Source organism: Mesoplodon bidens (genome assembly GCF_964165515.1).
Source record: "Mesoplodon bidens genome assembly, chromosome: 11".
NCBI classification, from domain to species: domain Eukaryota; kingdom Metazoa; phylum Chordata; class Mammalia; order Artiodactyla; family Ziphiidae; genus Mesoplodon; species Mesoplodon bidens.
The window spans coordinates 44,301,683-44,313,117 of NC_138167.1; the positions used below are offsets into that span (position 1 = coordinate 44,301,683).

Below are 11,435 nucleotides of genomic sequence, written 5' to 3' on the forward strand. Positions count from 1 at the left end.
ATTTCAGCAAGTTCCCAGAATGATACAGGGCAGTAATGGAGCAATACTTCGTCAGTATGAGACAGAAGAGATTTTATTGGACTAGGGAATTCGTGGGAGGCGTAGGTGCTGGGCGCTGGGCCAAGGTGGCACGGGCCATGCTCAGGGCACCCTCTCGGGTACGGTGCCCACCAATGAAGCCACTGGCATGGACAAAGACACAGCCAGGAATCCCACTGACCTGGTCCAGGGCCTCATCCCGAAGACCCCGCCATGACTCTGGCAGGGGCAGCCTATGAGTAAGCAGAAAGAGGGAGTTGGTGGGAGCAAATGGAGGCCTTGAGGAACTGGGAGAGGGGGAGCAGAAGCCTAGGTTAGTGGCCTCCTCCTCTGATAGGGTTGAAACAGGCCTGAAGGGCTGCAGGGCGGTCCCCTAGGGCCTCACCTGCTCTGGAATGAATGGGGCTCCTTAGGCACACACTGTACCCGCCACTGTCCAGCCTGGTCCATGTAGATAACAAAGGCGATGGTCCCCGGGGAGGACAGCCCCGATTCCAGGTGGTAGAGGTGCTCCTTCCAGGGGCATCCACCCTTCACCAGTTCTATTATCTCCCCACTTGGGTCCACCTGAAAAGGAAGTGGAGCAGGGATAGAAGGTTTAGGGTAGGAGTGGGAGCCCCTGTTGGCCAGCAGCCCGCCAGGAATCACCAACCTGAGCCACAGTGCCTCCTCCCAGGCCAGTACCTGGAACCGCTGGGCCAGGGCCTCTTCCACCAGGGCGCGGGCTGGCAGCCAGCTGTGCTGGTAGAAGTCTAGTCTCTGCAGAAACTCCTCTTGCACCAGGTCCACTGCACGCTTGAACCCGGCCTGGGAGTCACATGGAAATTAGAACCACAGTGCTGGCCCAAACTGCTAACTCTGCTAGGGCTTGACGGGGCAGCCTCTCATTTTCCCCTGAGGTTCTCACGTGCCTCACGGTCTCTTCCCCACGGTCGTCCTCACCTCAGTGTCTTGGTTGGGCTGGTTCCAGGTGGGGTTAAGCCGAGCAACCCGGGCGCTCAGCGTAGTGGTCACCGCGTACCGAGGCTCCCCCTCCTCCCACTGAGAGATCCCGTTGTCCACCGCATCCACCTCCTCCACGAAGTTCTCATACATCTAAGGCAGCATAGGAGAAATGCTCTGGAGGGTGCCTACCATTTGCATAAAGCTTTATAGGTCTCAAAGTTTGTGCATACACAGTCTTTAATCTTTACTACAGCCCTGCAAGGATCGCCCAACATTAACTGGATGAGGAAGCGGGGAATTGGGGAGTTCAGCAGCTGGCTAAAGGTCAGAGAGCCTACAGTGCTGGGGCTGGAATTCAGATCACCTGGTTTCTAATCCAGTGCTCACTCTAGTACCGCTCAAAGCCTGAGCCAAGGCCAGCCTGTGTGGGGAAGGGGCTGCTGCCTTCTGAACAAGGAAAAGTCTAGAGTTCCATGAGGGGTTCTGTGGGAGTGGATCCTCATGGCCTGGGGGCATACAGCTCCAGGTGAGCTGAGCAGGCTATTCACTGATCCAGTTAAGAGGTACAGGAGGAGGGCTCCCCTAGTGGTGCAGTGGTTAAGAATCCACCTGCCAGTGCAGGAGACAAGGTTCAAGCCCTGGTCCAGGAAGATCCCACATGCCGTAGAGCAACTAAGCCCACGATCCACAACTACTGAGCCTGTGCTCTAGAGCCTGCGTGCCTACAGCCCGTGCTCCACAACAACAGAAGGCACCGCAATGAGAAGCCCGCGCACCGCAACAAAGAGTAGCCCCTGCTCGCCGCAACTAGAGAAAGCCTGCGCACAGCAACAAAGACCCAACGCAGCCAAAAAAAAAAAGAAAAAAGAGGTGCAGGAGGGTCTGGCCAAGCACACCAATCAGGTGGGAGAAGATGAGTACTGGACTAGACATCAGGGCTGGGAATGTGGTCCCAGGGAAGCCCATGATGTGCCACGTGGCATCAGCAGTTGCTGCATCTCCTGAGCCTAAAGAAATGGTAGGATGGGGCTTCCCTGGTGGCGCAGTGGTTGAGAGTCCGCCTGCCGATGCAGGGGACATGGGTTCGTGCCCTGGTCCGGGAAGATCCTACATGCCATGGAGTGGCTAGGCCCGTGAGCCATGGCCGCTGAGCCTGCACGTCCGGAGCCTGTTGCTCCGCAACGGGAGAGGCCACACCAGTGAGAGGCCCGCGTACCGCAAAAAAAAAAAAAAAAAGCTACAAGGATATACTGTATGGCACAAGGAATACAGCCAATATTTTATAATAACTATAAATGGAGTACAATCTTTAAAAATTGTGAATCACTATGTAGTTATACCTGAAACATAATATTGTACATCAACTATCCTCAATAAAAATAAATAAAATTAAAAAACCTTGGGCATAATTTAGTTCAATTGCTTAGAAACCCCTTAGCAGTAGAAGGGAAAATTGACCCAGGCAGTCTAAAACCTTAGTATTCCAGAAGCTCCAATTTACCGTTCATATTTCTTCAGTTTTGGATCAGAGAACTGATCCAAACAGCCTATCTGCAAAAAACAGAGTTGACTGCACCTGCAGTTTGACTTGCTGTGAACTTCACATTAGTGGGGTCAAGTAGGTGTCCTCAGAATCATCGATCCAACATGCACACCAGGGACGCTAGCCCTGTTCCTTCCCCAACCACAGGCACCTGCTGAGCTGCCTGCAGGGGGCGCTGGTGGAACCTGAAGAGGTTTTCATAATCAAGCCCTTCCCAGTTTCTCAACTCAGTGTGCCTCCAGTGAATACAGTGGTGCCCGAGATATGCTGCCCTCCACCTTCGGGGCAGCCAGAACCTCAGCCATACGCTTCCAAACATAAGCAGCCTCCTCTATTACCAAGTTGTTGAACAACTTACGTATGTCAGGTCATGCTTTATAGTTTTCAAAGCCCTTCCCCATACATTACCTCATCCACTTCTCACAAGCACCCCAGGATGGAGGCAGGAAGAGACTAGCCATTCCCCTGTGAGAAGATGGGCCTGACTGAGGGAGAGAGCAGTGGGCCAGCACAGGTCAGGAACCCCGACCTGAGCCCAATCCTGAGTGCCACTCCGGCCCGCCTGGTGGAGATGCATGTGGGGGGCATCTCTGTCCTCGAGTCCCCACCTTGTCATAGAGGGTGCCCACCATGCTGTCCTCTTCGCTAGTAACCAGCAACTGGGCCAGCAGCTTGTGCCCGAAGTGCAGATAGATGAGTCCCGCACTGCTCAGCTTGGTCTGCCACGGCTTCCCAGGGGACAGGGAGCTCATGGTCTCCGTGAAAGACCTGAGGAGCACAGGGGGGTGGGGCTGAGGCAGAGCTGCCCCGGTTCACCCACAGCGTCGTGTGCATGTGCAGGCACGGTGGGGTGGGGCGGCTGGGGAATGCTGTGGGAGTTGGGAGAAAGCCCAGCTGGGGGGGCTTTGGCTTGTCCTCAGGGGTCAAGATGGACTTGAGTTTGGAGTCTCCATTCATGCATTCATTCGACAATGGTTAACTAAATGCTTCCCCACATGCCAGGCTTTGTGTTGTAGACATTAGAGATGAAAAAACTAAGACCTGTCCCTGCCTTCAAGTTCATCCGCCTAAGGTGGACACACACGCACAAACAACCAAGGGAATGCTCTAGCTAGTTATAAACAAGGAAAAGGCAAGAGGGAGGAAAGGGTTCAGGAAGAGAGCGTTCAGGTCATTTCTGAAAGATGAATTAGTGGGTGTTTGCCAGACAGACAAAGGGTGAAGGAGAAAAGGCACTGCAGGTAGAGGGAACAACATATACAACAGCTAAGAGAAAGATTTCTCCATGGAACTGCAAGAAAGCAGCTTGGCTTGAGGAATGAGTGGCAAGAGATAAGGCAGGGGCCGGACCACAGCAGGCCTTGTATGCTACACTTCAGAGTTTGGACTTCATCTGTAGGTAACGCAGAGCCACTGAGAGAGTGTAAGCAGGGCAGTGCATGTCAGAAAGAGCACTGTGCCAGCCAGCATGGAGAAACGATGCAAGGAGAGTACCTGCAGTGGTCTGGGTGAGTAAGGAAGGCAGGGTTTTGAATAGCAGTTCAAGAGGGGACACAAAAAAGGTATGAAAGTTGTTCGGGCAGTAGAAACTACAGCTGTAATTTCTAAATACCAGTCCATCAGAATCACCTAGGGAGCTCATTTTTTGGTTCTAATGATTAATGTTCTATTGCTTAGGGAGATCAGTTCATGGGTGTTCATTTTCTTTTTATTAAATTTTAATTTATTTTTGGCTGCATTGGGTCTTTGTTGCTGTGCGCATGCTTTCTCTAGTTGCGGCGAGCGGGGGCTACTGTTTGTTGCGGTGCGCGGGCTTCTCATTGCGGTGGCTTCTCTTGTTGCAGAGCACGGGCTCTAGGCGCACGGGCTTCAGTAGTTGTGGCACCCGGGCTCAGTAATTGTGGCTCGCGGGCTCTAGAGCGCAGGCTCGGTAGTTGTGGCACATGGGCTTAGTTGCTCCGCGGCATGTGGGATCTTCCCGGACCAGGGCTCGAACCCGTGTCCCCTGCACTGGCAGGTGGATTCTTAACCACTGCACCACGAGGGAAGCCCCGTGGGTGTTCATTTTATGTTTTATGTTCCAGAAGTGTTAAATATATTCTTTTATGTGTCAAACACTGCATAATTTTTTTTTTAAAGTATATAAAATCGGGACTTCCTTGATGGTCCACTGGCTAAGACTCCACACTCCCAGTGCTGGAGGCCCGGGTTCAATCCCTCGTCAGGGAACTAGATCCCACATGCTGCAACTAAAAAAGATCCCCAATGCTGCAACTAAGACCCAGTGCAGCCAAATACATACATACATACATACATACATACATAAACATATAAAAACATTAGGAAAAAGAAAGTAGTCAATAATGTCAAGTGCCGGGCTTCCCTGGTGGCACAGTGGTTAAGAATCCGCCTGCCAATGCAGGAGACATGGGTTCGAGCCCTGGTCCGGGAAGATCCCACATGCCACAGAGCAACTAAGCCCATGTGCCACAACTACTGAGCCTGCGCTCTGGGGCCCGCGAGCCACAGCTAACGAAGCCTGCACTCCTAGAGCCTGTGCTCTGCAACAAGAGAAGCCACCGCAATGAGAAGCCCACACGTCGCACCGAAGAGTAGCCCCCGCTCACAACAACTAGAGAAAGCCCACGTGCAGCAACGAAGACCCAATGCAGCCAAAAAAAATAATAATAATAATAACTAAATAATGTCAGGTGCCACAAAGAGGTCAGTAAAGGTGAGACCCTCAACCAGCAACCCGAGCTTGGTGTTGAGGTCACTGGTGCCTTTTCCACAAGCATTTCCAGTAGAGAGATTGGGAGAGAACTGGCTGAATGAATGAATAAATGAAAGGATGGATGAATAGAATGTGCAGCCAGGGTCAGCTCTTCTTTTGAAGAGTGCTGAGAAGTGAGGGTGAGAGATTAGGCTGTAAATACCGGGAGCATTCCCTCCCGACATCATTTATGAAAGTAATACGTGTATTTAGAAAAAAAGGGAGAGAAGTAGCGAGGGAAGGAGAGAGAGAGAGGGAGAGAAACAGACTTAAAATAAAACCTCCTCATGACCCCTCGGAGATAACCAGTTTATACAGTGTGGTGTACATGAGGGAGGGTTTGGGGGTTTTTTCACTCCTTTGTTTTCAAGATGGGAGATGCTTACGCAGAGTTCCTTGCTGTAGGCAAGAACTAGAAACCCTGCCATGTCAAGTCCCAGAGCATAAAATGATACACTGGAAAAGGGGCAAGCAGAAGGAAACAATGTCTCCTGAGTTGGGAGAAGGGAGCTGCTCAGGAGTGAGAAACTGAGGCTGTCCACGCAGGAAAAGCTCAACTTCCTTTAAAGGGAAGAGACAGGATCACTCACTAAGGTAGTTTGATGAGGCAGGGGCTTGAGGAGAGGGGAAAAGGACTGGAATGGTACTGTGGATAATGGGCTACCCTCGGATAAGATTGATTTCCCAGTGGAAGAGTGTCAACGACAAAGGAAGACAACACACACCTGAACTATCAGGACCCACCACAATCGTGTGGGCCCAGCAGTCTGAGGTGGGGCAGCAAGGGCACATGACTGGATTAATCCCAGCTGGGGTATTCACTGGGGTGACGATGGGGCTGGTGGGAGAAAAGCCTGACTGAGCCAACGAAGGAGGTGAGTTGGAAGGGGCCCAGGGACTGACCCGGGCCAAGGGAGGCCCAAGGCCAGCTAGATGGGTGCAGAGCAGGTGGAGAGCTGGAAGCACGGAAGACGCTAGTCCCATGGGGCTCAAGAGTTTGCTTTCCAGGATGAGGCGGTTCCCTTCGCTGACGCAGTAGACTGGAGCACTGAGAAGAGTTGAAGTCAAGGAAAGTTAAAGAAATGGTAGTGGGAACCCACCTCTGGTGATGGTCATATCGGTGTCTCTGAGGGTCGTACTCGCCACCCACGTCTACCACGATGTCACAAGAAGCCAGTTTCTCGGGGTCCCGGGTCCGCACAATCTCTGCATCCTGCAGGGGACACAGGAGGTGAAGAGGCTGCCGGGGTCGCACGGGTAGGGTATTAATGTTGGGCTTCCAGGGAGCCGGGGAGGGGAGGAGGGTTTCTCGGGCGAGACCCCGTTAGGGGGACGCGATTTGCCCCGGAGACTCGCCGGCAGCCCCCGGGTCAGTTTGCGCTGCCCGTACCCGGTACTCGGGCAGGAGGCGCAGCAACGCGCACGCCAGCGCCTCATCGCAGTGGAAAGTGCCGTTGTGCGTCCCGATTCGGGGCGGGGCCATGAGGTGGCTGCGCGGTCCTTTGGAGAGTGGGACGGACTCCAGGCTGCGCTTGAGATGCGGGCTTCGGCGGGGTGGCGGCAGCAGCAGCAGCAGCAGAGGTAGAGAACCGCGCAGGAAGCGGTGGCCCATGCAGCTTCCCCTGTGGGGAGGCAGGGCGCCGACCCGGAAGAGGAAGCGCCCGGGCAGCCCCCACTTCCTCTTGCCGGCCGTTTCCACGACAACCGGCCGCGCAGGGAGGGCGCGCCGCCCGGCACAGAATTTCGACCCCCGCTCCTCGAAGGGCCCTGGGTGGAGCCTCCAAGATGAGCACTATATCACCCCTGCTTATCAGGCTCCGGGAGGGGCACACCCTCTCACCACCGCCCTCCCATTCATCACCAGTCCCTCGCCTAATGCAAGAAACGACCAACACTCTGCCCAGCTGGCGCATTTATTAGCATTAAGCACAAGACCCTCCACTTCCCGCACTGCAGGAAAACACGCCCACAAAGCCCCAGGCCCCTGAAGCAGGCGCCCTATGTCCGATTTCTGAAACAAGCTCTCAGGCCTTGGCGGTAGCCTGAGGTGCTCCCAGGGCTGTGAGCTGCTGAATTTTCTGGCTCATCATCTCCATGACAGCTGTGGGAAAAAAGAAGAGTCAGACCCTGGTCAGAAGCTAAAGGCGAGAACCCAGAGTTAAGGAAAAGTGACAGGGAGACAACCAACTACAGTTAATAAAACTTTTAACACAGTGATCCACTGTGGAGGGCACACACAACACAAATTTAGAGTCTAAAATGTGTCAGTAAATATGAGAACCACTGGGATATAAAAAGGAACAAAATACAGTATTCAAATGAGTCAGATATAACCAGAAAATAACGTGGAAAAGATGTTTGCCTTTAGAACAGTGGTTCTCAATCCTGACTGTATAACACAATCACCTGGGGAGCTTTTAAAAAAACATTGTTCCCTGGAATCCCTGCCACCCCCCACTGACTTACGGTTGATCCTTGAACAACAGGGGTTTGAACTGTGCAGGTCCACTTATTCGGGGTTTTTTTTTTCAATGGTAAATTCTACAGTACTACATGATCCATGACTGGTTGAATGTGCAATGCGGAACGGAGAATATGGAGGGCAGACTGTAAAGTTATATGCAGATTTTCTTCTACTTCACCAAGGGTTGGCACCCCTAACCCGCACACTGTTCAAGGGTCAACTGCAGTTGGTTTGGAGTGGGCCCAGGTTCTCTTTTTAAACTCTCTGGGTGATTCTTAATGTGCAGCCAGGGCTGTAATTGCTAGCAGTTAGCTAGTTAGGGCTATATTTCTTTGCCGGGTGTTCATTTACATGCATCTTCTCCCTCATTCCATCCACACTAAATAGGAACTCAAACACAAAAACAAAGACATGATTCCCTTTCTCTAAATTTCTCAAGCACCGAACCCAGGAATCTATAAATAGTGGGTATGTAATGCACAGAATCTAAAGAATAACACATCAAGACACCAAAGAGAAAACCATGGTTTTAATCCAGCAAAGGGGACATCCCCATGGATCACAGTGCAATCCCTGTTTATAATGGCTGTAGAAAGGGTTCAAAGAGGTGGCCAAGGCCAAGCTTACCCTGTTTCATGGCATGCTTCTCCTGCAGAGCTGGCTGGATTTTCTCCATTTGCTTGGTGAGGAAGTCTATCTTCCTCTTGAAGAAGTCCTTAGCATCCTCAGCCGTCTGCAAGGTCAGAGGTGAATAAGGGGTTAAGAGGAGACCCCATTCTGCACGCTAGAACTCCCCCTCAGAGGGGCATCCATATGCTTCCTTCCACTCACCTTCTCTACATAGTAGCCAGTTCCCACATCGATGAGCACATGTTCCACATCATGCAGCTTCCCAGGGACATACATCTGAGAAGCAAGGATTAAGGGAAAACTAGCCCAGCATAAGTCATGATTCCCTGTCAGCTAGTGTGCTTGACCTCCTAAGACCCTTCTTTCTAAAAAGCTATAAGGTGGGAATTCCCTGGCGGTCCAGTGGATAGGACTTGGCACTTTCACTGCCGGGGCCCGGGTCTGATTCCTGGTTGGGGAACTAAGATCCGGCAAGCATCGGGGTGCAGCCACAAACATTAAAAAATAAAAAGCTATAAGGCCCAAGGACCAAATAATCTGGAGGCCTACGAACTCCAAATGCAGAGAGACAGGGAAGTTGGTTCCTTATGGAGAAAATCACATATGCTGATCTTGCCCTCATCCCATCTGCCACCTTCCAAGCAGTTCTTACAGTTCTTCCCATTAGAAAGGCTAGAGTGATTTTTTTTTCCTGTTGCTGTTGAGTAGCTGAGTGAAAAGGCAGCCTCACTTTCCCTTTAACACTCCCAAACATGAATTAGCTAATTCCTGATTAATTTAATGTTCATTATTTAAGCAATCCCTACTACGCTGCTATTCCTGTGCTTCCCTTTCAGCCTGTCAGTTCTCTGGTACAGTTTACAGGTTCCTTATTGTCATAACTTGCTCACTCAAGTAAAACATTCAACAGGTAGACACAATCCAGGTTTCTTAGTAACAACAGTTTAGGAATAAGAGCCACAGTTGAACTTAAATTGAGGATTAATAAACAGAACCAACCCCCTTGTTTCTGTATCCTCTATTCTTCTATTGCTTATGTTTTCTAAGTTATTAGTAGAACTGTAAACCACCAGTTTTACCTCCCTATTAGGTTATATCCTCAAACAGCAAAGGGAAATAATCACACCTCAATTCTATATACACCTGGGTGCTCACAAAGCATTAGCTGGATGTTGGCCCCGGGTTAGAGAGCAGAGCTAGGAGGCGTGTATAATAGTACTCTCAGAACCATACGAGCACTCTGGAGTAATTAAAACCTCCCGTCCTTCTTTGCAGGTTAGGTGTGAGGAGAAAAGGAGAGGGCAGGGTAGCAGTTCCTGCAGAAAGGATACAGAACTCGTCAGTGGGACCAGTAATTCTTTCCCTGTGAAAGCAATTAAGACAAACAAGTGGGGGAGGTTGGCAGCTCCAACGTTTGGACATTAAAGGGAGTTTCAACACGGTACAGCACCTAGAGACTGTACGAAAAGGACGGAAATAGGGACAACAGGAGCAGAAGAATGTCCTGGACATTTCAATTCTAGGTAAGCAACATGCAAAGGGCTCCTGTAGCAGTATACAATACATAATGGACTGTTCTCTCGTCTCAGGTAAGGAAAAGTGAGTTAGGAGGCGGGAAGAGAGGAGAAGCCGGCTCGCCACATCCCCCAGGTTGCCTTCACACGCCTACCCCGTACCCTCGTTGCTTTTGTTCAGCACGTTCAGACAGTCCTTGGCTTCCACGTACTTGGTCTGTACCACCTTGAGCTGGGCAATGGACGTGGACAAGAACTCCACTTCCTACAGAGGATGGGAATGAGGGTCAGTGTGAGGGCTGGCGGGAGAAGGGGGCACAGCCGGAGAAGGGGCGGGTCCTGGGACCGCGTGGCGGTTTCGCCTGGAAAGGGAAGCCTCCCCAGCTGGGGAGGAATGGAGTGGGGCGAGGGAGTACGCGTGGTGGGGAGGGATGTGACGCGGCAAAGGGGTGTCTCTGGGGCCCATCCCCACCTGGTCCAGCTGGTTCTTGAGCACTTCTAGCTGCGGCAGATTCAGCTCGGTGATATTAACCGACTGCGCCATGCTGGGAAGGACGACTTATGAAGCAGAAGCCGGCTGGGCGAGCAACGCTCTAGCCATCCTCTGTGCATCTCGATGGCTGCGTCGGGAGGCCTCGCTGCGCCAGACGTCTCTATGGTCCTCCGTCCCGGAAGGGAAGGAAAGGCTGGTACTAACACACTAGTCTCTGTGACTCCCGTTGGAAGAGAAAGGGTAAAGGCACTTTATTTTCTCACAACGTCCCAAGCCTAGCGTAGTCAAGTTGTAGCAAACAGGATTCCTACGCTCAAGGAACTTAATCTTAAAAATACTCAGGCCATAACCACAGCGTTGTAAAGCAATGTATGCTACTCCACGTAGGTGATATAAACCTAGTGACAACGGGCAAGGAGGAAGCCTGTGAAGTTCTCCGAGTTGGGCGGGGGGGAGTAGCACTGTGAAAGGAATGCTTTGGGCAGATGAAGCGGGAGTCCGGCGGTGGAGAGAACACAAAGGCGGCCCGTTATCAGCGAAAAAGTACAGCAGTGGGTTTATTAATCAGTGCAGTGTTTTACCATGTGCTAGAAGTGAGGGATACATAAGAGTGTTAAGATACGTACTTCTGAACTTAATCTAGTTGGAGAGAGAAAAACCGTACATCAGCATCAGAACCCCCCAGAATCTGCTGCTAAAGTGCATGGCACTAACACGTGTAACAGCTGTTTGTGGGGAAAGGACAGCAGCCTATAATATCCACTTAGGAGGGGGGCAAAGCAACTGAGGCATTAAACTTGTGTCACTCCCAGGATACCTGAGGGCAGGAAGACAGGATAGACGTGAGGGTACCTGGCCAAGACACTCTCAATGGATCTATCTCTACCTTTCCTTGGGCCTTTGTCCCCACTTAGAGCATTCTGATGCCCCTCTCTTCTTCAGCTTTGTCTGCTGAGGCCAAGACAGGCCCAGCTTTGTCTGTTGGTTTTGCCTTTCTTCCCAACACTCTCAGACTTGAACTCCTTCCTGCAAGC

At 51.5% G+C, this 11,435-nt stretch overlaps 2 protein-coding genes across 2 annotated transcripts; both read right to left on the reverse strand.

The window, feature by feature from the left end:
* Positions 1-55: 55 nt before the first annotated feature.
* On the reverse strand, positions 56-6,952 carry MYG1 (MYG1 exonuclease). The gene is made up of 7 exons (XM_081250305.1): positions 6,691-6,952; positions 6,401-6,513; positions 3,136-3,295; positions 982-1,134; positions 724-846; positions 425-606; positions 56-272 (listed from the first exon to the last, which is right to left on the reverse strand). The coding sequence occupies exons 1-7, from the start codon at positions 6,910-6,912 to the stop codon at positions 74-76; spliced, it is 1,152 nt and encodes a 383-aa protein (XP_081106431.1). The 5' UTR covers positions 6,913-6,952; the 3' UTR covers positions 56-73.
* Positions 6,953-7,199: 247 nt separating this feature from the next.
* PFDN5 (prefoldin subunit 5) lies at positions 7,200-10,523 on the reverse strand. The gene is made up of 6 exons (XM_081249148.1): positions 10,381-10,523; positions 10,071-10,173; positions 9,726-9,757; positions 8,596-8,670; positions 8,392-8,497; positions 7,200-7,401 (listed from the first exon to the last, which is right to left on the reverse strand). Exons 1-6 carry the CDS (start codon positions 10,450-10,452, stop codon positions 7,325-7,327), a joined length of 465 nt encoding a protein of 154 aa, XP_081105274.1. The 5' UTR covers positions 10,453-10,523; the 3' UTR covers positions 7,200-7,324.
* Positions 10,524-11,435: the final 912 nt, after the last annotated feature.

Excerpts from the sequence above, each read along its gene's own strand:
- MYG1 (XM_081250305.1), bottom strand. The coding sequence starts at position 6,912 with ATGGGCCACCGCTTCCTGCGCGGTTCTCTACCTCTGCTGCTGCTGCTG. Across the intron at positions 1,135-3,135 it reads TGGGCACCCTCTATGACAAG|ATGTATGAGAACTTCGTGGA; the intron begins GTGGGGACTCGA and ends ATGCTGCCTTAG. Across the intron at positions 847-981 it reads AGCCCAACCAAGACACTGAG|GCCGGGTTCAAGCGTGCAGT; the intron begins GTGAGGACGACC and ends TGTGACTCCCAG.
- PFDN5 (XM_081249148.1), bottom strand. The coding sequence starts at position 10,452 with ATGGCGCAGTCGGTTAATATCACCGAGCTGAATCTGCCGCAGCTAGAA. Across the intron at positions 8,671-9,725 it reads TGGTCCCACTGACGAGTTCT|ATGTATGTCCCTGGGAAGCT; the intron begins GTATCCTTTCTG and ends CTTGCTTCTCAG. Across the intron at positions 8,498-8,595 it reads CTGGCTACTATGTAGAGAAG|ACGGCTGAGGATGCTAAGGA; the intron begins GTGAGTGGAAGG and ends CTGACCTTGCAG.